The 24,243-nt window shown below is 40.8% G+C and overlaps 1 protein-coding gene across 1 annotated transcript in view; it reads left to right on the top strand.

Moving 5' to 3' along the window:
• The first annotated feature begins 680 nt into the window (after positions 1–680).
• The window catches only part of eif3ea (eukaryotic translation initiation factor 3, subunit E, a), a 38,057-nt gene continuing 14,494 nt past the window's right edge, over positions 681–24,243 (top strand). The window contains exons 1-9 of the mRNA XM_083918900.1: positions 681–781; positions 7,654–7,771; positions 8,872–8,989; positions 11,512–11,554; positions 12,556–12,660; positions 19,740–19,865; positions 20,195–20,319; positions 23,256–23,382; positions 24,031–24,132. Coding sequence (XP_083775026.1) covers positions 692–781; positions 7,654–7,771; positions 8,872–8,989; positions 11,512–11,554; positions 12,556–12,660; positions 19,740–19,865; positions 20,195–20,319; positions 23,256–23,382; positions 24,031–24,132 — 954 coding nt within the window. The 5' untranslated portion in view covers positions 681–691. The remainder of the gene's footprint in view (positions 782–7,653; positions 7,772–8,871; positions 8,990–11,511; positions 11,555–12,555; positions 12,661–19,739; positions 19,866–20,194; positions 20,320–23,255; positions 23,383–24,030; positions 24,133–24,243) is intronic.

The following is a 24,243-nucleotide window of genomic DNA, read 5'->3' as shown; positions in this document are numbered from 1 at the left end:
TTAATCATTCATAACATCTGTAAATCCATTTAACACGATCAAATACGTATTATAATCCACAGCTGTGCAGGCTTCACAGCATCACTAAAACACACATGTATTAAACCTGTTTTGGCCATGTGCACTGAAAACCTGCATGAAGCACTATCACTTGTCATGAACAATAGGAAAAAAATACAATTGCATACCTAACCTTTATTAAGCTATACAAACTAAACAAACTGTTACATTAAGTTAAACAATATTTGACATCCCACCATTCCACCATAAACACTTTTAGCAAAAGATAAATTACATGCTTAAATGGTTCTTTAAGGAATAAAGATAATTATCAATAATATTATTATTCAGATTATGAACAATGGAAAAGCATGACTGGAACCAGAGATTGATTTGAAACTATGGAATATGCCATCAGGGAAAACTGCAAACAATAACAGTAGAACAATATCTCCATATTTAATACATAAATTAAAATAAAGATGTGCACTGGAGTGCAAGAGCTATCTATCTAAACTTATTGGATTAGTAGAGGATAGACTTTGGAAACACGTCATAGTAGCCCTGTAAAATCAGCATCATACGCCTTTTTAAATTCATTTCTTTTGAGGGGGTTGAGAATGTCGCTGATTGGTCGGACCCTCATGACACAACTGCAACTCACTTCCGCTTCCCTTTCCCCGGAGCAAAGATGGCGGAATACGACCTCACCACCAAAATTGCCCACTTTCTAGACCGTCATCTCGTTTTTCCTCTGCTGGAGTTCCTGTCTGTCAAAGAGGTATTGCATATATTAACACATAAACATTTCGTTACATTTTTACGTTGTTTGAAGAAACTACATACGGCCTTTGAATAGTTTTAAAAGCCGTGCACGCTAAGAAGTTGGTCACATTTTCTGTGGGTGTGTAAAGTAGCCACATTTAAACGCAGTGAAGCCGGAAATGTAGCATCCTGCCTTCAAAATGAAAGACCACCGTTTGACAAAAAAAACGGAGAAAACACAACAAACTACATTGCCGGTCAGTTCCTAAGCGATGCATGTAGTAGATATATAGTAAAATATCACGAAAACACCTCGATGTAAATTAATACCAAATACGCACCATATAATGATACCTATTTGTTTCAATTGGTTTTACTTTGAAAATAAAGTATCGGAAGTTTTACTTTGATTATACCTACCTTTACAATGGTGCCACCACGCGCTGTTCCAGATTCGCGCGACTGTAGATGTGCGCTTTTATAAAGTCAGAGTTGTAAGCTAGGTTGTACACAGTCGTTCGTTAGTGCTCCTATATACTTTGCCAGTGTGCAGGTCAGCTGTGTCATCGCCCAGTAGCATATACACTAGGAAATGAAACATTTTAGCTAGCCACTCTTGGGCGATGCTAACACATGGAAGCTAAACAAAACACGAAATGCTGGAGTGCATATTTAGGAAGCTGTTGGGTCGTATCTCTCAACAGTTTGCACATTTGTTAACAAAGTTGATTCTTCTTCTTTCCTTTTTATGGAAGACTTATATGGATGACTGAACTTGCCAAAATCAAAAATGAACGCATACATTATTTATTAATGACTCGACAGCTAAATCAATAGCCACGAAATTACCATAAATAACGAATAAAATAAATTGATATTTCTGTTTTGATCAGCAACTTTATTAATACACCTGTTGTATCAATCCCCTTATTTATTTAGGCTACTTTACTATTTAGTTTTCCATTTTACTTATTTATATATATATATTATTTTTTTACCAACGATTCTTTTTTTTTGCAGTAAAGTAATTCAGTTATGTTTGAGAGAAGTAGTAACTGTCTTTCGGTAACTTGCACAGCACAGCACTGCTTATGACAGACCTCAATTTAAACACAGCATATAAGCCATTGACAGAAATGATTGAGCGTGTGTTTAAAGGGCACGGTTATTTAACTTTTTTCTAGCAGTGGAAAAACAGACATTTTTTAAAATTCCCTCAAGTGGGAATTTATTTTAAATTCATAAAGGGCACCTGTAACATGTTTTACTTCCTGTGAATGTAAGCTAATTGATTTTTATGAATATGAAAATTGCACATGAATGCGAAGTAGCTGCACTACAGTTGTAGCGTCGGCTGGTTGGACCACTGTTAAAGGTGATCTAACAAAAATCAATATTTATTTTTTTATATTTTTGGGATTTTGTCTTATGATAATTGACGATATTTTGCATGCCTAAACATGTGTTTGTAAAAACATAAAAGGCCTATTTTGCTAGCTCGCTCTTGTAAATGCTAATATTGGCAAAAACAACGTGTTCAAGAAAAACAGGTCTTATTTATTTAACTTTAAACTGTTATAATTTAAAAAAATAAAAAAATATTTCACTAACAAACTATCAGCATTTTAAACGGACAGCCCCTAATTTAAACAATACTCATCATATTTGAACTACAAAGCCTGAACATTAGAATGTGGATACACATATAACTACTAAGGTTAATTGCACCACATATACAGTGGAGATCAAAATTAGAGAACAATGTATTAATACCTGATTTATCAAAATAATTTAATTTTTTATTGTTCAGAATAAGATAGTAGTTTGATAGTAATATCCACTGTGGCTGTACTAGCAAGTTTTTTTTAAAATAACCAAGGTACTAACAAAAACCTGCCTTTGTAAAAAAAAAAAAAAAAACAGTGGGCAAAATTAGAGAACAGTAACCATTGTGTCAGAAGAGAAGATTTCAACAATGTTTTCTTCTCTAGGATTAAAAAATGAATCGGAAATGTAGAGGCCACAGCTTTGAATGACTTCAGCACGTCTGCACCCACAGGACATCACTAGTTTCTCACACTGCTCTGGTTTGATCTTGGCCCATTCTGACTCAGTCTCTTCCACAGTTTCTTAGACATTACTTTTTGGCACAGGATTTTCCAGAGATTCTCTATGGGGTTAAGATCTGGACTCTGGCCATTTCATAGTTTTAATATGTTTAGCTTCAAGGAACGGCTTCGACCGTTTTGTAGTGTGACAGGGGGAATTGTCTTGCATGAAAATTGCAGCTGATTGGGAGACAATTGCAGTGCAGTGAAGTTTTTGCATGTTGCTGAAGGAGGTTCACATAAACATTTGCATTCACTCTGCTATGTAGCTGTACAAGAGGCCCAACTCCTGCTGCAGAAAACGACCCCCAAACCATGACACTTCCTCTTTCAAATTTAACTGACTTCTTTACACACTTTGGGTTCAGTCTTTCCCCAGTCCTACGCCGAACATAATGTTTCCATCAGACCCAAATAAATTGAACGTCCTCATCACTGAAGTAACTCTGGACCAGTTCTCCCGTGTCCACACAACATGCTCCTCAGCAAAGGCATGTCTAGCCTTTTTATTCTTTCTACTGATGAGAGGTTTTGGTCACTGCAGAGTGGGCTTTCAGTCCAAAAAGTGCAGAGACAGATACTTGCCCTGTTCAGAACGGAACTGGCGAACAACTCCAGCTGCAGTGTTGAACCGATTCCTCATTGAGTCTTTGCATAATCCTGTTGTCTTAGGGCGCATTCACACTGTCCTTCCGCACCAGGCCAAAACCGTTTTTTCAGCTAAAGCCTAGTGCGTTTGAGCAGTGTGAGTGCACCCGCTCCGCGCATAACTGCGGACAGCGGGCCGTCCACGGCCCGCCTGAGAGAGGTGGGCTTTTGTAGAGCCCGTATGCACATGTACGAGCACGAGCGTGCGCACGTGTACGAGCACGAGGCCTACGGCGGTTCTGGAGTCCTTTATGTGCGCCTGTTCGGACATAGAAAATAGAAGACCATGCGCGTACATTTAACAACAACAACAATGGCGGCGAAAGGTTCACGTTGGTGTGATGGGGAGGTGGAGTGTTTACTGCAGATTTTGGTTAGATGAAAATATTAAAAAACAGTCGGACAAGACGCACAAAAACTCTGAGGTCTATGGAAAGATTTGTAAACAAAGCGACGCATCGCGATGACGTCAATCAATGCGTGTGTCGTGTTATGGCTTGATGACGTATGGACAGCAAGAAGCATTTGCGCGAGGCCCGGGCAGTGTGAGTACAAACGGGCCTGGGGCGCGGGGGGAGAGGGAGGGGGGACAAGTACCCTAAGAGCGTGATCACACTATCCTTTTGGCCGCGGCCAAAACCGGTTTTTCAGCTAAAGTCTAGTACCTTTAAGTAGTGTGAGCGCACCCGCTCCGCGCTCAACTGCGGCCAGCGGACCGTCCACGGCCCGCTTGAAATAAGTGGGCTTTAGCGGAGCCGTTTGCACATGTACGAGCACGAGCGTGCGCACGTGTACGAGCACGAGCACGAGCCCTACGGCAGTAGCGTTATGTCCGCCTGTTCGGACATGTAAATAGAAGGACGGACCATGCGCGGACATTTAACAACAACAATGGTGGTGAAAGGTTCACGTTGGTGTGATGGGGAGGTGGAGTGTTTACTGCAGATTTGGTCGGATGAAAATATTCAAAAACAGTCGACAAGACGCACAAAAACTCTGAGGTCTATGGAAAGATTTGTAAACAAAGCCACACACACGCGATCAATGCTGTGACGTGTTACGGCGTGATGACATATGGACAGCAAGAAGCATTGGCCGAGGCCCAGGTAGTGTGAGTACAAACGGGGCTGGGGCGCGGAGGGGAGAGGGAGGGGGGACAAGTACCCTAAAGTCCGGGTCTCGGTCCGGGAGGACAGTGTGAGTCCGCCCTAAAGCCCGGGGCGCGGTGCGGAAGGACAGTGTGAGTGCGCCCTTAGGCACTTGTTTTCAGTGGGCGACCGGCCTTTTTGAGTGACTCAAATGAATCTGTGTCCTTGTAAAGTTTCGATACCCTTGAAATCAGACTGTGAACGCCCAACCTCTCTCTGATGGCTGAGAGGGTCATCCCTTTGGTCTTCATCCGGACAACCTGCTGTCTCAGGGTTCCAGTCACCTTAGAGCAGCTCGCCGTCTTACAAAGTAACCAGGAGAGCTGCAGAAAAATAGGGTGTGTCCAACAACTAACTAAACTGTCACCAGGTGCCAGATCAACAACAATAACTGTGAAGATCTGAAAGTGTTCTCAAATTTTGCTTTTTTATTTTTTTACATAATTAAGGTTTTTGTTGAAGTGCCTTGGTTATTTAAAAAAACATGCTTGTACAGCAGTGGTATAGCCACAGCAGATATTCTATCAAATTCTGAACATTAAAAAAATTACAGTATTTCAGAATAAATCAAGTATTTATAATTTGTTCTCCAATTTTGATCTCCATTGTATATGATTGACACAGATGTTCGGGTTGTACATAAGAGTACTGGTATTCCAGTGTAGCCTAAGCAAAAACAAAACTCTCCAAGTCTCCAAATCCAAGCTTCAAGTGTCAAATGTTGCACAAAGATTGGTAACAGCTTTTGTTTATTGCTTGCCATCTGTTGCCCATCTTGTAGTAAGGCACTCCCTTGTGGAAGGACATTGCCAAAGTCTGCTGAGTGTGTTTCCTTGTCGGTACCTAGCTGGCTGGTTGTGGTCAAGGGCTGACTGACGAATATTCCTTATGTTCTGTGTGGTGGTTAGTTCACTGATGGTGAAACAAGTTTGTTGTCGAGCTGACTTTGACGGCAACCGCATTCCGACTTCACTCCGAAGTTTGCAGATTGGCATCTTCTGAGCAACATCAGTGTTTTCGAAGGCAAACCACCTCCATGTGAGTGAGGATGATCCACGTTTAGCTGTTATATCTAACGATGTTGATTCCGAGACTGATAGTTTTGTTTTGGAGCTGTTTGTTCACTTATTATGAACTTAACCCATACATGCAGCTACGTTAGCTTGGTTTGTTGTTGTTGAAGTGTGAACACAGCATGTGTTCTCAATGCGCACGCACCGCAGTCAGGGATGCCAAAATGAGATTACATTTCCATGCCGACACACACAAAACCCTGACAAAACCACTCAAATATTTTGGCTGAATACAGTCTAATCTGGCAACTAGGCTTACCCATGCAGTGCATGTTTGTTTTTTGTTTGTTTTTTTGCAAATTGAGGGACAAAATTAATAATGTAAATTCACACATCGTTAAAACAACAATTAAAATACTACCGTAGACGCTATCGCACCCCCATGTGCGGCGTGTGTTCTAATGTTTATCAATCAATAGGAGCATATTGAAGAACCAATAATGAATTAATAAAGTAAATATCTAGTAGGGCTGCCCCGAACACCATTTCTTTGATATTTGAATATTCGGTGCTTATGCGACAGTGGCGGAGAGTGAAGTGAGCGCCTGGCTACAATCTCTGCAGAACTGACAGAGCTTTGTGAAAGTGAAACTATCGTTCTAAATATACCGTCAGCTATGATCAAAGTAAGATACAAACAAAACACATTTATGTCATAGGCTGAAACAATACTTTAAATAAGATGCCCGTATCAGAAATCACATCACTCAGTTCCAGTTCCTACCTGCTGCCCAGACTGCGGGCAGCACTGGACTCCCATGCACCTGACGCTTTTTGTCAGGCACTCTCACCTGGATCAGATGGTTTATTATTTCCACACGTTAATAGTACAGTTAAAAAAATAACATCTAGTACACGAATATACTGGCAAGACGTATTTGGAAGTTCGCCTACACTAAGCACAAAAACAATTTTTTTAAATTAAAAAAAACAAATACTGAAAGTGAAAATCAAATACCTGCACAATAAACAAACATTCATGCCCAGGCCTAATAAATAGGGAAAATAAATGTAAATAAATAAAGAAATTTTAAACAGAAATATCAATTTATGTCCCATTTAATCAACATTTATCTTTAGTATTATTTTTGATTCAAGGCATATTCATTTATTACGTTAATTATTGATTTTGGCAGATTCAGTCCCCTATAGATGCAACTGTTGCATCAACCCGGTTCCCTCAAGAAGGGGTGAAGTAAAAGCTAACAGCAGGCTATAAAGAAACATCTCCACTTTCTTCGGTTGGTGTGCAGGCGGCAAGCAGTTCATGATCTGATCTAATCTTCTTTTCAACTACATTTTGTGACTCCCATCAGTATATATTTATTTTTTGACCGCTTGCTATCACAGCAAAGTGAAAACCGCATTAGTCAACAAGGGTCAGGTCAGTCCGTAGAGTCTGCAGAGTCCCCAGAGTCCTGAAGCCCCAAAGCCCCGCTGCTGCTGCTCTTATTCAAAGTTTATTAATATTCATTTGTAGCATGTCCAAATTGCACCACCTTTGACAGGAGCATGTCACTAGACCTGCCAAGTATGAAGTAGATCGATGAATGGTTCTTGACATTTACAGACATTGACAGCAGAGATTCCTTGATTTATCGTTTGATGCGCTGTTTAAGCAATGACCCCAAAAGGGGAGGGGTTTGGAGATGCTGGACAGTGCAGTGTCAATTAGGTAAAAGTCTTAAAAACACAGTTACTTTTTCAGTAAGTGTATTTGGCTAGTAGTGTCTGTGATTTTAATACAAGTTAAGTTGAACATTGTTGTAATAGTAACATGAACAATAGCCAGCATGCCATTCTTTCATTGAGGGTATTTGTAACTTTATCAAAAGCTCCTGGTTGGGTAATAACATTGTTCTATTAACGCCCCCCTCACCCCTGTTTTCTATATTTGCCCTGTTTTCTTAGATCTACAATGAGCAGGAGCTGCTTCATGGGAAACTGGACCTCCTCAGTGACACAAACATGGTGGACTTTGCCATGGATGTGTACAGAAGCCTTTTTTCTGAGAAGGAAATTCCTCATAGTAAGTGGATACACTCCTCATCTCCATTTCTCAAGCAATAACACACACAAAACCAAAGAAGATATTAATATTGCTTGATAAAAATCATAAAGGAATACTGCACTACACCACTAACTCCATTCAGAATTGATTTAGCTGTAAACTTAGGGCCCATCCACACGAAGGCGCGTTTTCCTATAAATGCACATTTTTAATACCGGTTAGGCCGACCATCCACATGTAGCCGGCGTTATCTGAGCCTGAAAACGGTCTTTTCTGTTAACAGGTCCCAGAGTGGGAATATTTGAGAATGCCCCCTTTGGCGTTGTCGTCTGGACAGTGAAAATGCATACTTTGTTAACAAGGCCGTCATCTCCACACCTCAGACCTCTAACCCCCGCGGCGGCCCATAACAACAACAGCGCTGCTGCGTGGAGAGAGACACGGACCCACTGACTGAACTGTACTCTGAGCCACATGCATGGGAATGAATTAGGCCGACCATATATTTCTCCCTTTTCCCTGATGCTCTGATTAAGATGCTAAATTGGTCGCTAGTAGCTTTTTATAAATAAAGTTGCCAAGGAGGTCGCAAAATTAGTGAGACAGTGCCCGCTTTTGAGTGCTTTGGGACAGGGAAGGGGCTCAAAGCAGCACCCGCTGCTCGGTGAGGACAATAACTGCAGGGTGATTGGTGCATCAGAGTCCAAAACACTACAAAAGCCTCCACTAACACCAAAAACAGTCGAAGGATTTCTCTCTAGGATGGATGAGGATTTGGGTCTCCGGTGTTTGTATTATGATTCTACACAACACCGGAGCTCCGTCTCTTCTTCTCCGTTGGTGTATTTCTGTTGCAGTTACAGCGCCACCACAGGGCCTGGCATGTGTACTACAGCGTTTTCAGGTGGTTTCACTCGTATCGTGTGAACTCAGATATTTCTTGAGCCGAGTCCGTGTCGACGGAAAAGTTTTCAAGAATGGAGGGGGAAAAAAAGGTCGTTTTTCGATCGTGTGGACGTACCCTAATTCTCACAGCGTTTTCGGTGCAGGAGCACAGACCATGTGCATGCTTATGGTGTTGCTGAAGCTAATGACTTTCTTTATGCTCCCTGTGTCAGCTCTAAGAGAGAAGAGGACAGAGGTTGTGGCCCAGCTGAAGCAGCTGCAGTCAGAGACGGAGCCCATTGTGAAAATGTTTGAGGACCCAGAGACAACAAGGCAGATGCAGTCCACCAGGTAAAGCCTGTTATTTATTTAATTATTGATCGCTTTCCTTTTGTATTTAATCATTATCCAAAAATACATTTTTATGACAGGCATCATTAGCCTTTGTGAGTGAATTTCTTTTGTGGTCTTACTGGCCACAATTCAAGGATAAGTTAAACCTGTTATTTGAAACAGTAGACAGCACAAGATTTGGTCCATGGAACTGTATTATGAATGAAAAATGTTTTTTCAGGGCTTGTGTGAGCGAAGTCGGCACAAGACAGACATAAAAAAGAAATGGCCGCAGGATGTCGTGGTTAAATATATTTTGTCATCTACAGCGATTAAAATAGTTTGTTCACATTGAATCTTTATCCTTGCCTTTATTTTGTTTGGCAAGAGTGTGTGTACAGTTAATCAAAAGCATTTTTATTTCTTCAGTTTCTATTGTTTAAGCTGGGTTGAAGACATTTGTCTATTGAAGACACAGATTTGTAGGAACTGTAATGTGAGATTTGAAGCCTGCCGATAACAACATTGACTGGGCACATGTTATTGTTAGTTTGCTGTCAGGATGAAGTAAGGAGGAAATCTTTCCTTTTTGGAAGAGGAACCATGTGTCTGTCTTAAGTTATACATGATTGTTTCCTTCATACCATTGGATTTGTAAAACAATAAAACTCATCTGGGATCAATGAAGAATTCTCTCCAGACAAAAGACCGTTTTATTGCACCATTATGACATTTATTATTCTTGATGCAGTTGCTTGTTTTTAACATTATTTTTGCATTAGAGGTTCATCTAGTGCTGGAAATGGGTTGATATTTAAACTCCAATGGCCTGTCTGTTGGGGTTAATACACACAGATCTGCAAAGCATTTTACAGGGTAATAGAACCTAGTGGTCTAAGTACTTTTATTGAACAGTTAGCTAATAGGTCTATATGCCTTACCAGGCTTTATTTGGACAACTACTAAAGCCAGAAACCAAGCTCTGCTATTATAATAAATCATGTTAGTACCATATCTATAAACAATCCGTCATTATAAGACACTGTATTATGATCACCATTAGGGTGATCTATGATATATGTTTTCATTTGTTTGGTCTTGTTAAAGCATTGAAATCCACCTTTGGGTTTTTGAGTCAACGTGCTGCCACTGGATCCTTGACTTTTTCATTGCAGAAGGTGGCAGTAATGCTGTGCAGACTTTCATGAACAGTTGCCACTTGTGGAACAGCTCAGCAGCTGGCTCACATCTAAATCTCATAACAAGTGCAAAGCAAAATATAAGATATTTTGTATCCATGTGGAGACATTGTGCAGATAATATTCTGTTGCCCATTTTTCGTCAATGAGCTTATATAGACCGTCATTCATTAGCCTCCAAGCACAGACTGTATATCCTGAAGCAGTGAAGAAACCTGCCTCTGCCTAAATAGTATTCACCAAACACACATCACACATGCTGCAGCCAATTCACACTCATTCATTTATTCACATTTTAGAAGTGAACATGCCCTAGAAACTCACGATTTAACTGGGCGTCCACATACAGTAAGTAGCAAGATTTTAGGTTACAGGCAAAGTTATAAAATGTAATTGGGATACATACAAACAGTTTAGAAGAGCCAGTGCATACCTTTTATTTTGATAAAGCCTGAGACACTCAGAGGAATTTTGTTATTTTTCAACCTGGACCCTATTCCCCCAAGTATTTCTGTCAGTTACTAATGGCAACAACTTTTTTTTAATTGGTCCAGTATTGTGTGCGGCACCTGTGGCTTCCAAAGGTTAAGAAAACAAGGTAATAGAGATAAGACCATTATTGTGCCACATTCCTTTTTAACAATGATTCTCTTGTTTTGTCTTGTGTTCCAAGAAAACAAGACCCAGCACAAGAGCACATCCACATCTTAACAATAACTGCTAAAATCATACAGCACCTTGAAAAACATTTAGAACACACGCTGCATTTCAAACATACTGTAAATCGTACTCGAAACCTAAATTGACCTCACATATTCTCCCAGACTTAAAAAATGTTGTCCCGACATTAAGTAAAGGCTACCTCCTGAGCCTAAAACATAAATTCATGAAAGGGAATGGAAATGTTAACAAGCGAACATTTAGACTATAACCTTGTTTGTGAGTTACTCAGACTACCTTGCACTGCAGTTCAATAAATACATGATGTTTTCGTGTTTTCAATACTGGCCAGAATAATGGTGATTATGATTTTTGCGATAGTCAAGCAGCCCTGCTTAAAGGCTGTGCTGAGATATCAGTATTCACTTTCCTCTCCAGACATAATTTGTTAGACATGGTTAGCATAGATTTGTAGTAACCAAACCAAATGTAATAAACAGCCCATCACATTGTTTTAAAAGTGAAATGGTCTTTCTTTATGCACAGCTCTTGACTTAGATCAGAAGTGGAAAAATATACCTGAATGGGACACCAAACGCCAGGATGCTAGCCAAACGGCGGCTCAAGTTAAATAGCCTCTAACTACAGGAACTGTCTTGATTTCTTTTTTCTTTTTTGCAGAGATGGACGAATGCTCTTTGACTATTTGGCAGAAAAACATAACGTAAGTTGGCCTGATTTGCTGACATCTCACTTCTTCACTGCATTTCCCATGGCTCTTGTGTGAACCCATGGTTGTTTTAGGGGCGAAGTGGGAGGGGCAGGCCGAGCAGAGAAATCCAGAATTACTTCCCAAAACCCTTAACTCATTTTCGGGGTTTGTATGGCTTGCACAAATTCTGCGGACATTTACATTCTGTGGTGAATTGTTAAGAATAAACCGAGTAGCTCGGGACTCGTGGATAAAGCCGCAAGAATGCCGGAGGTTCTATATTTACCATGATGTTTGGCTTCTTACCCTCCCCTCCATCTGTCCCCTCCCACTCCGGTATCCCGCTGACCTGCATGCTGTCCTCAGTGCACCTCCACACAGCCAAGGCTCAGGGCCCCTCAGCATGCTGTGGGAAAGGCTTGGGCGGCCCGTAGCACGCACTGCCTGTCGCAGTTCTACTGAATCGTAGTGAATGGCCTGACGTCAGTGCACACTGCTGTGAGATACTGGACAGCAAGAAGGACAGTTCAATATAGGAAGACGTGTATATATTGTATACATTTATAATTTAGTTCACATGACCACTTCTAGGCAGATTTGTCACAAAAGTTAAATATTATCTTGCCATTCATGGTAAGATACCACTGATATGCTTTAGCAGCATTTCCTCTATATTCATTTTGCAGTGGTTTGCCACCACAGCAGGAAAAAAACATGTTGCTGCTACAAATAAATATGGAGTTAAAATTAGATGTGCTATCTACAGTATTTCCGGTGTTCTAAAATATATTTGATGTAGCCCAGATGTTTGAAAAGTAATATTTGTATGATGACACCCTTAACCCTGAAACACTGATAGATAAGACACAAAACTGGGATTTCCTTAGGCACCACAGCTGCATGAAATTACAGAGCAAGCATGATGTTTGGAAATATGAATTGTTTGACTTGGTCTGACAACGATTCCCATTTTCTCTGTATTTGATATTGATACTCTCCTATCCTTCTTGAAGTTTCGTCAGGAGTACTTGGACACGCTGTACAGATATGCCAAGTTCCAGTATGAGTGCGGAAACTACTCTGGTGCTGCTGAATACCTCTACTTCTTCCGTGTCTTGGTAAGTTTTCTGTCATTGATGTTCAACACCGGTTAACATTAATATGAATGTTTGCTGATAACTGTACGCCTTACCTCACTTAACCGAGTGTCTCTAGTATTTTACTATCCCCATTTATATACTGGCTTAAGGCATTTCTCTGACTTTAAAATTGAACATCACATTACGTTTGCCAGATTGCCTTAATTCCACAAAAGGCCAATGCATGCATAGGAGAGGAAAAGAACACTTAGAAGTAATTGAATGTGAAAAGCTTACGTCATTGCCCATTCAATTCCCTGCACGTCTTTTGTATTAGGGGGAGACGGCTGCTCCAAGACTTGAGTAGGATCCCTTACTGGGCCAAGTGATCAGTGGTGGACTGCATGATCTGTCTGTAGTCTTCTCACGGGGCGGGCCTCAGACATCTTATTGATTTGAGTGCTGTGGCCAGAGAGTACCTTGTCACGACTTCTGAGCTTATGTTGTGCTTAAGTTATGCAAGGCATCTCTTCGTTAGCATCAAGAGGGCTGCACACGTTTTGCAAGGTGATTCAGGGAGGCTGCACACGTGTGATGTCTTTATTAGGCTGCTCTTTCTTACTTGAATTTAAAATGATGAGCTGTAGGAAAAAGACAACTTTATACAATTAGGGCTGGGATATAATCAACATCAATTACAGAAATACGTTGACCCCCGGTCAAAGCATTGATTTAGCCTATAACAATTTACATTATCGATTAATCTTCAGATTATTTTCTAGGTTTATCCATTAAGTTAGTTTAATTTATTGTCCACAATGTGGAAATCTGTCTTCGGTCTCATAAAAACAACAAGTAGGACAGCAACAACAACACGCACACAAACATCTTCAGGGCAAAAAGCAGGACAGCAGTTTGCAGTTACATTGAAAACGCGTTAATGGGACATGGTGTTTAGCACTCAAATGGCATTAGGGAAGAAGGACTCACACGACAAATGTCAATACGTTATTAATGTCCTCAGCGATGTCTTACATCACAAAGATATTGAGTCTAATATATTTCAGAGGCTTCAAACAACATATTCCCTTTACTAATGATTAATCGATTATCAAAATAATTGGTGATTATTAGTAGTAACCAAGGCGATTCTATCATGTCAGTTGTTGCCTACTCTGCAGCTGCCTTCAAGGTCATATATAAGGCATCCTCAGATTTGTAGCGATTATTGCTCCTTTTTGTCTCATTCGCTGTTATCTTGCATCTAGTGTTAGTAAGTTCAACTTAACTTCATATCCTATAATGACCAGAGGAACCAGCCTGCATAGTCTGTGGTTTCCAAGTGTCACTCACATGTCCTCCTGCTTTTGTTTGTTTTCGGTTCAGCATTTAGCTTTGCGGTGCTCGTGCCAAACCAGCCCATGAAGAATAAGATCAACATTTTGTCTATTCATTAGAGAGAAAAAAATTAAGACCATCTTTTGTTCCTATTCTAATTGGCATTTGATACTGCACTGCATTGCCCCTTGTCTTTCGGATGTCAGTGACTCTGGCTAGTCATGCACATTTACTATGTTGGGGTGTCCCCTCCTGAAAGACTTGGCAGCAACTCTGAGCGATGATGTACTACAAACAACCCTCTTAACCCAAAGCAGTTGGGTACTTCATTTGATGGGTTTTTCACTGATCTGCTTAAATCTGTTCAAGAAAGAGTTGCATCCAAGACAAGATGACGGGTAATTCACCCAAGCTTTCCACTTCCTACCAAAAAAAGCACTAAGAAAAGTCTTCAAAAGCTTGCTACGGATATGTCCCACTGTTCCAACAACAGTTGTTTATGGCTTTGCAACTCCGTCTACATAAACCAAAATTGCTATAATTGAGGTATGTTGTTCGAAGTCCAGTAATGTTTTTTTTCTTTTTACCCCTCAAATTGTTTTACCCCTCGTTTTAAGTTCCAGGCACATCAGACTCTGTAACTAGATATCTGTTGCGTACTCTTGACAATGCAAGAGGCTTTTTAGACGAGGAAAAGGTAGAAATGGATTTCATTAGAGGGAATCTGTATACTGCTTCACCCCCTCCCCTCTTTCAGTGTTTTGTGGACCTCCCATCCTCACAGGCCCCTTGTCTCTCTCCCACCCTCGTATGGGAGAGGTGAGGGTCCATAAAGTAATTTAACGTGGGAAACCCAGTCAATTAAACGAAGCAAGCCAGCCTTGCAAAATCCATGCCTCAGGTCTTGTTACAGTGTGGCCTAGCCCGAAAAGAGCAACTTATTCATATCATCACTTAATGCAGGGATTGAATGTTAAGAATAAAGATTGAGTATCCCGACGGATCCCCAGCACAGTAAATTTATTGTTGCTGGTCAGTCAGCGAAAATGTGCCCATTTCACAAACCAATGGAAACTTAAGGTAACTGCTGGAAAAACCCAGGTACTGAAACTTTTCTAGCGTGGCCACTAGTGAAAGCCAGACTGTGTGTGTGTGTAGAAAGCTGCCATAATGACCTGGAGGTCAGCCAAAAGTAGCAGGCAGGGACTTCCAAAAGAGGGAAAAAATAACAAACAAAACACTTTCACCAGATGAAACACTGACCTTTAGACTGGCAGTGGAATCAGCTTTTTCTCTCGCTGTTACAATGCCGATCTTTCTTGTGACTTCTGAACTTTCAAAAAAACTCATTCATGAATCAGAATAGACCTGAGCTGTGCTCTGTGATCAAAGAAACTGCTCTACTGGATGGATGGATCATAGACTGTATAATAAAGATGGACGTAGCGTGACGTCACCCATTGGTTTGAGGAATAAGGATTTTGAAGCGAGGAGATTGGGATTTAAGCCGTCGTTTTGTTTGTTTTTTAAACCCGATGTGAACATATTTGGACATGGAGTGGAGCTGTGGAGGATTGCTAATACTGGATGGATGGATCATAGACTGTATAATGAAGATGGACGTAGCGTGACGTCACCCATTGGTTTGAGGAATAAGGATTTTGAAGCGAGGAGATTGGGATTCAAGCCGTCGTTTTGTTTGTTTTTTAAACCCGATGTGACCATATTTGGACATGGAGAGGAGCTGTGGAGGATTGCTAATAAGCTTCAAACTGCACTCTGCTGCCATTTCAATGGTGCTGCGCTAAGCTAAACGCTAAAGAGGGAAACTGCTCATTGGACTATTGAAGATGGGTGACGGAAGAGCTCCAGTCGCTGGCGCCACTAGCTGCAGTGACATGTGATCGTCAAGATTTTCTAGCTTAGCAGCTAATGCTAGCTAGCTTACATTGTTGGCAAGGTCACCCAAGATCTGATCAATACATTTTAATGTAACCATGATGTAACAATTAATTTTGATGAAATGAAAACACACTGAGAGGGTCAACAAGAATTTAACACAGACAACAACCAAAAACAAGTTCAGGGATATTTCAATGTACACAGCCTGTATATGTCTCTCTAAACCTCTTCCCTGACGCTAGCGTGGCGACCTGTCAATCACAAGGTAGCCCCACCCTAAAGGGTGCACTAGCGATTGAGACCATTAACTCATTAGGGAAATTTGCCAAATGTTTTTCCTTCACCTGCCTCTGTCTCATATTTTAGCAGTTTGTTGAAATGTTATCAGTGTGTAACTGTTCTTTGCCAAGTGAAAAAAAATCTCTATATCCGCGTAATCTTACCAATTTGTGGGGCACCAGTGGAAAGCTGTCTTTTTTTAGTGTTTCCTCTACTTGCGTGTCTGCTGTGTCTCACAGTCCACTGCAGCGGCTGTCCAACAGTGTACGGGGGTGTGTGGTTAGGATCTAGGTTTCTCTGGCTGCTCAGCAGACACCCACCCTGACTTCCTGCTTGACTCATGTCATTGCGTCTGGTGTTTGGTGTTATCATGAACTACTGTGGCGCAGAGTTTCCCATGAGCCCTAGGGTGTAGTCCAATGTCCACTACAGAGTGATTGCCTTGCTGAGGTTCAGAGGCATTCTCAACCTGTGTTTCATTACCTGATTCTTTTTTGTTTGTTTTAGTCTGTTCTGGAAATCAAAAACAGTAGCCTGCAACATTTTTGAGAGTGATTATCCTCACAAAGATGTGTCTTGTTAGCGTCAGTTCGTATTTCAGCCTAATTACCCCGTGAAAACGACAGGGTTGTCCAGAGTAACTGAAGCTAATGGATGAACATTATTGCATTATTGGGAACATGTACTCCGATGTAATTTATATTAGGCACTATTATTTGGCAGGTTAATTAATGCCTGTGACTGACAACCAGCCCAGGAAATTTCTTAGTTCGCTTGACTGTTTTCTTTATCTCATACCCGCAAACATTTTGACCATGCATACGTACCCTGCACAACGGTTTATCAGCATGGCACAAGGCACAGAGATCAAATGACAGAGCAGCAAGGCCATTAAATAAAACAATGATTTTAAGTCCAAAGAAATAATGAATTCCACCCAAGGGTTAGGGATAATTGTATTTTATCATTGAAATAAATAAATAATAAATAATGCTCTTTATTACTCAAAATAATTTATAAAATTTATAAAATATTTGTACATACCCTTCTCAGGTTTGGCACATCAAGATGAGTTTGATTAAATCTCTTGGGGCCAGATGTATAAATACCCTTTTCTACACACACAAGAGAATGAGTGATAATGTGCGCACCTCACACATGGCTTTATCTGAGATAGCCGCAGGTGATATAAGGAATAGAAGAGATGAGATTTTGCTTTGTCAACTTATTATTTCGCAGGCTACACAGCATTCTGTCAAATGTAAATGAGATGTGCATTCATAAACTTAATTTGAATTATATACTGTATGAATTATTAATATACATTTTGGCATCATCTTTTGACTTCTTAATTTTATCCTGTTATGAAATAGGCTACTTTGTAAAGTCAGTTTCAACATGAAGATGAGCTATATGAGTCAGTGGTGATTGCTTTAAGACTGCAAGGGAAGCTCGGCTTCCCCTAAAATGTCACCAGGAAAAAAAAAGTGGTGAAATATGTACTGCTGTGTGTACATCTCATTGACTAAATATGCACTAGAAAGCCTTCATCTTTCGTTCAGAATCAGCTCCTTATCACAGGTAACCGGAGCAACTTCCTTCTCATTCATCCCCACAGTTCCACAACGCTTTACACAGTCGGACACTCAGCTTCTACTGACTTCAATGGGGAAGCGTAGAGCGGGTTGTTCCACTGCAGCCAAACTAGACGGTCATTGGCTAAATGCTGCGCTCTGTCCCGCCCATCGGACGCTCAGCGTATTTGCGGGTCTATGGGACAGTGGGCTGGCCCGGATGCCTGGCTTCTGCATGATGATTGGATGAGCTGTCTGAGGCGAAATCCTTTTTTGATTGACAGCTAAATGAGCAAATCAGCGATCTTGAAGAATAAACATCCAGCGGAGCATTTTCCAAGTTTTTCTTTCTGTTGTTCTGAACTGATCCGGAGACTTTACCGATCCCAAGCGACTAGCGTTGTGTTTGGCGACTCTGTTCTGTCTTTCTGCGGTTTCTTTCCCCAACGAGCAGCGGCAGCTGAACCGGACTGGAAACTGGAAACGGAAAATAACTGTTTTTATTCAGTGCGAAAAACTGATTCAACCGTGATGACATCAGTGTGTGTGTCATTCAAAGGTTTCAAGAAGAAGCAGAAAATGCATTGACTCCAATTGCCAACATGCTTACATAACAAAAGAGAGGAAATCAACCAACATTTTAAATTAGAACTTTCACATGGGATTAAATAATAAGTAACACTCTACATCAGTGGTGCTGCATTATGGCATTATCAAGGGCATCCATGCACCCCGGTAATACGCCCAACACATCACGCTCGCTGCGCAAAATACCATGTTTACTTCCATTGTGCACTGTGCAATGACCTCAGTTGCCGACGCATACAAACTCTTGGAATGGCGGGCTGGTTCGCTAGATGGCACCAAAGGTTCAAATCATCCAGAACAGAACTGTTGGTTGAAAAAGGTCTAATAGAGTTGTAGTTGATGTTGTAGCTACATAAAGCAACATAATGTGCCCTTGGGCAGGGACTATATATATATATATATATATATTATTATTATTATTATTTTTATTTTATTTTTTTCAAAGCTTTTACTTAATAACTGTTTCACCAACCAGCATAATGCAGCAACAGTGTCACACTGCAGAAGACCCTAAAACATCCTCCTAAGGAACATGTTCTGGAATTGGTGCAGAGTCTCCTGCTACCCCTTTTGAAGATGCTGTGCCTCCCCCACCCTCTGGTTGTTTGTTATTCTTTCAGGTTGGTCAGCTAATTTTCCAATTAACTGAAGTTAATGGCACAATTTTGGCATTTTCAAGTAATAATTGTTTTATCATTTCTGTTGGTGATTAGGCATGCCGCGGTAGTTGTTGTCACCAATGTTTCAGGGAGGTCAGGCTTACTCCGGTGACATCACTGTCGCTTTGCTTTTTTCAAAACATAGTGAAACTCATTTAGTTAATCTTTCACACATCAGTTGATCAAAAAAAAATACTAAGGGTGAAAGCAAATTTGCAGCACAGAGTTTCATCAACAAATATTTTTATTGTAAAAGGTCTATCAATGGGAAAATACCCTCACTATATGGCATCACTATCAATGATATGAATGGTATTTTTTAATACCGGTAAAGGTGGCTATTAAGTAAACCCCATTGCAGCCAAAATGGTTTAGTTTTAGCAACCTAGTGAGGCAGCATAATGACATACAGGCTCCAAATATCTCTTTAATTAATGTGGTAATCTTGTATAGAACTGTATGGTCAACTGCAATGCTGTGGTTGCAGTATCTGGGGGTGCAGAAAGTTTGGTTTTATTAAAAGCTAAACAGTCTTTCATGATCCATTTCTCTTTTTTGTCACGTTTAATTCGTTTAGGGTGACATAATTAAATCAATTGATCCAGTAGAAATAAGAGAAATGCACTGTATAGCAGTGCCACTGAAGCCAAGCACGTCGTGGCAAGTCCAGTATCACTGTGTATGTCCACCAACCCATATAAGGACAATGTCGACAAACTGTTGTTTTGTATGTTGTGTTGTGTTTAGGTTTTAACAGTGCACCATGTCTGTTCCCAAGGTCCCAGCCACAGACAGGAATGCCCTGAACTCTCTGTGGGGCAAGCTGGCCTCTGAGATCCTGATGCAGAACTGGGAGGCTGCCATGGAGGACCTCACCCGCCTAAGAGAGACTATCGATAACAACGTAAATGCCCCATTTCTCAGAATTTGATACCGCATTTAGTTTCACTTACATAGATTTTCATATTGACAATTCACTTACAGTAGAGCTCTTCTGTTGCATCTTACTCCTTAATCTTTACCTTGTGCTCATCTGACTTCTTAAGAACTTGTGTGTTTGATTGATGGCCACTTATTAGGCAAGAACACTTAGATTTTTTTCTTGTGCCTTACTAGAGAATAGGGCAGCTAATGTGACTGTGACCAAATGTATTTATGATTAAAAATGTTGTCTTGTGGGCTTCTGTTTCACCTTTCTTCCCTCCTGCCTGTATTTCTCTCTTTGCCCCTTAGTCGGTCACCTCCCCTCTCCAGTCTCTCCAGCAGAGGACATGGCTCATCCACTGGTCTCTCTTTGTCTTCTTCAACCATCCCAAGGGCAGAGACAATATCATTGAGCTCTTTCTGTATCAGCCACAGTAAGTAACATTTGGAATTACCAACAGTGACACTTTTATGGTTTTCACCTTGTGTTTCTGCATGTAAGTCTGTGAGTGTGTGTCATCATGGCAAAATATGGTGATGGAAACATCTAGTGTAGCGGACCACAGAAGCAGTTGGAGGTGTCACTTTGCCTGCTGGAGATATATTGTCATCACCTTTTCAAGATACTGTCACAAAACTTGACTGGTGTGTAGTTCAGATCGAAATTAAGACAGAGTTCCAAGATGGGTGTGATCCGAGCCCATTGCAAGATAGTTTGTAGTAAAAAATGTATTTGATTTAGTTGTTGTTAGTTGTTTACTTGTTTTAATCCTCACTTATACATCCAGGACATTTAAAACTGTTGGCAAAAATACCAACTATTAGTTTTGAAGATAAAATACATTTCCAAAAAACAAAGGACAACAGGAAAGGTAGCTTGGTTGATCTTTTGGTTTGTTGGCCCTTGTTAAAATCCATAGCTACAAACTTGTTGCCTTGAGTCATTTTAAATTAAAAATACTAGGTCTGGACCCAAATATTCGGATACTCCTTAGCTGGGTAAGTATTTGATTTTCAAATGTGGGATTTGGATATATATATAGACTAGAGAGTAATAAAATTTGGCTTTTTTGCTTTTTTTTATCCAATAAATAATCGATTAATCGAAATAACAATCGACAGATTAATTGATTATAAAAACAATTGTTAGTTACAGCCGTTCCAACCATTTTTTTGGACAAACTGAGGTAGTTTTGTGTGCTTTGCAGTACATTTTTAAGAGGCCAAACCGACAAGCTTGGCCTATAAAAATGTTTCCATATGAGCCTGCAGGCCTAGAAATTAATTAATTAATATTTCCGCAAATTTAACCAAAACCTGCCACATAATCTTCACAGAGACTCTATACATAATACACTTCAGTTAGTTTGATGTCTTTGCTGACTAAATTGTATTTCTCCTTCCATTTGTATGTATGTATGAAAATTGTATTGTAGCTCAAAGGTAATTCCTGGTTCTTAGGGATTTGAAGAAAGGGTCATTGTATAACATCAACTTGATTTAGAGAAAACCATTTGCTTTAATTACACATTTTTGGGTGGTGGGCTTCTTCATGAACCCCGCTGGTATTTTTAAAGTGGTTTCAGAAGTGTGTGTTTTCCTGTGGTCTGTTTACTCTCCAAGTGGAGAACGAGGCCATGTGTATCGCAGATCGGAAACTTTATACACTGTGTTAAAATTTGCACACCACCTATTTTGATGTCTTGCTCCCTCCCCCTATTTTGATTGCAGGCTTGTATAATTGTACAGATGATTGGCCTCCACAGACAGTATGACAGGCGACCACAACAGAGCACTCTCAAATGTCTGGTTCCCTGAATTTTACTCAGTTTTTAATTTTATTGTGGATGATTAAGGAGGCCTGCCCAATAATTACTGCTGAAAAGCTCACCCAACCATCTGTGTGGACAAACTGAGGTAGTTTTGTGTGCTTTGCAGTTTCACAGTCTAGAAACCTCATGTATTCCCCACTGAGGCTTGGCTCTCGTTTCCCATCTTTTGACCAGTACTTCCTTTGGCTGAAGTTGGTGACCAATAGCTGGCCTTCAGCTCCACATATGACCTTCCTTACCCCTGCAGTCAGCAGATGTTAGTCCACAGCTTTGTTTGTGTACTATTGACAGACTTCACTGACTTCAGGGGAAACAATGCCCAGTAACCAAATTATATGATACAGGTGCAAATACTGCTGCACTGCAACATATCCCAACCCACTTGGTTGTCTGTATCACTCGTTCAGTTGTTCAACATGATTTTCTTTTCCAGACAAGCCGTGAAATGGGATCTTGTTGTCCTGTCCCTCTTCTGTGCTCTCCTGCAGCCCCCCTTGAACAGAGGAAATTTGAACTTACACTTGATTTCTTGGCTGCATGCCTCAGTAGCATCTTCAGCAAACCAGTGCAGTGACGCTTGTTACCTCAAAGCCCCCCAAAAAAGAAAAGGAAAAAAGATGAAATCCCCAAAGTGGAGTAGGGTGAATGCCCCCACAGATATGGTACAGTGAGTCATGCGAGATCGCTTGCTATTGGAGCCCCCCTTGGAGAGTGAGTAGGTGTAAGTTAATCAGGAACACTGTGTGGAGCGCTGCGGTCTTCCACGGGAGTCAAGCAACTACAAAGGGAGGGAGGGACAGAGCTAAAACCAGAATGACGACGGCTTTACCAAGCAGCCCACTTCTGTTTTTAGACTCAACATCACTACTGCCACAGGTCCCCTGTCCCTTTAATTGTTTCAGCTAATTAAACTGTTGTCGGCACTCTTTCTCTGAACACCATGTGTTCCCCTGGCATTAGCTGTAGGAGACCTGGAGGGGCCCACTCCACTTCCTCTTTTCAGATTTAATTTGATTCATTTGGGGTTGAGTGGATGGTGAAGTTTAAAGATAGATATTCAAAAACCAATACCGATTGATTGCCATCTTAACAAGGAAAGGTGTGTGTGTGCGTGCGTGCGTGCGTGCGTGCGTACTTTACAGAACACTGTCTCCAGAGTTGGTGTGGGATTAGAATCAGCCTGTAAGAGCGTCCTGTCTCTTGTGTTCAGCCCTTAGTCAGTTGACCTGTGGTCGAAACATCAGTCCCTGATGGATTGGGTTTCAGCTACTGAGCAGGTCCCTGCTCACTGATCTATATCTTCTTGCCAGGGTTTCCTTTTCCTCCTCCCTCTCATAGGACACTAATGAAAGAGACGCCTTAAAGCTGGGTCCCATGTCCAAAAGTGAGGGACTTCTTAGGACATTTATCTGTTTTAGCTGCAAAGGTTTTCCTTCTGATCTAAATGCCACGAGCCCAATAGGCAGCCAAAATGTTATATTATGTGTCCTTTTTAAATATCATGTCAGTGTGATAAGTGATTAACTTTATCATTCCAGATACCTCAATGCTATCCAGACTATGTGCCCACACATCTTGCGTTACCTAACCACAGCGATCATTACCAACAAGGATGTCCGCAAGCGTCGGCAGGTCCTGAAGGATTTGGTGAAGGTCATTCAGCAGGTACCACACTTTTTATTTCCTCCCCTTGGTGTTTACAAAGAGCACACAGTTATCAGGCCATTGCTCATAGGCCACACAGGCTTTGGAGGATGAGTAACTCACCTTTTAACCCAATAGCTTTGCTAACACTTCTTTTAAAGCTCAGGGTGTGTGTACAGGTTTCGGCAAAGCCTTTAACCTATTACTTCTGGTAAATGTTGGTGAATTGACTACTGTTGTAGTGATGACTTCTCCACCAATGCCAATAGATACCTCACAGTTTTAAGCACTGTCTTGGTTGGTTGTTGGTAATCACTAAAACATGTGCCACATGCTCTATACTCTGTGGCCCTAAGGTCAGGTTTGGGCTCTGTCTCTAGGCATGTTTTGGAACTGCTCAGAGTTTAGAATGTGTTTTCACTCAATCCCTTGTAAATTATTATTTTGACTAGCTATGACACCCACAAGGTGTTTATTTCGACTTCTTCATCATTGTCACTGTGTTAAACCAAACTAGGATTTATGATTTGTGTATATGTATATGCTGATATTAGTGGGGAAGTATCCGTCTGCTAAATAGCTAAACCTTGACTTCATTAAAAATGTAAGCTACAGCAGCTTTAAATTACAAACAAAGATGTATTGTTGATTTTATTCTATTTTTTTCAGGAATCTTACACCTACAAAGATCCAATCACAGAGTTTGTGGAGTGCCTGTATGTTAACTTTGACTTTGACAGCGCTCAGAAGAAACTCAGAGAGTGCGAGTCAGTGAGTAACTACTTCAATAACCTTTTATTTCAACCTTGTGTTCCCAAAAGAAGAGAAGAAGTTGGTCTTTGTTTATTGTGCCTCTACATGAAAAACCACAGGTCTTGTGAG

This window comes from Echiichthys vipera (assembly GCF_963691815.1).
Source record: "Echiichthys vipera genome assembly, chromosome: 8".
Taxonomy (NCBI): Eukaryota; Metazoa; Chordata; class Actinopteri; order Perciformes; family Trachinidae; genus Echiichthys; species Echiichthys vipera.
Note: the sequence above shows the minus strand (reverse complement) of the source record. Positions and strands in the feature narration are given on the sequence as shown.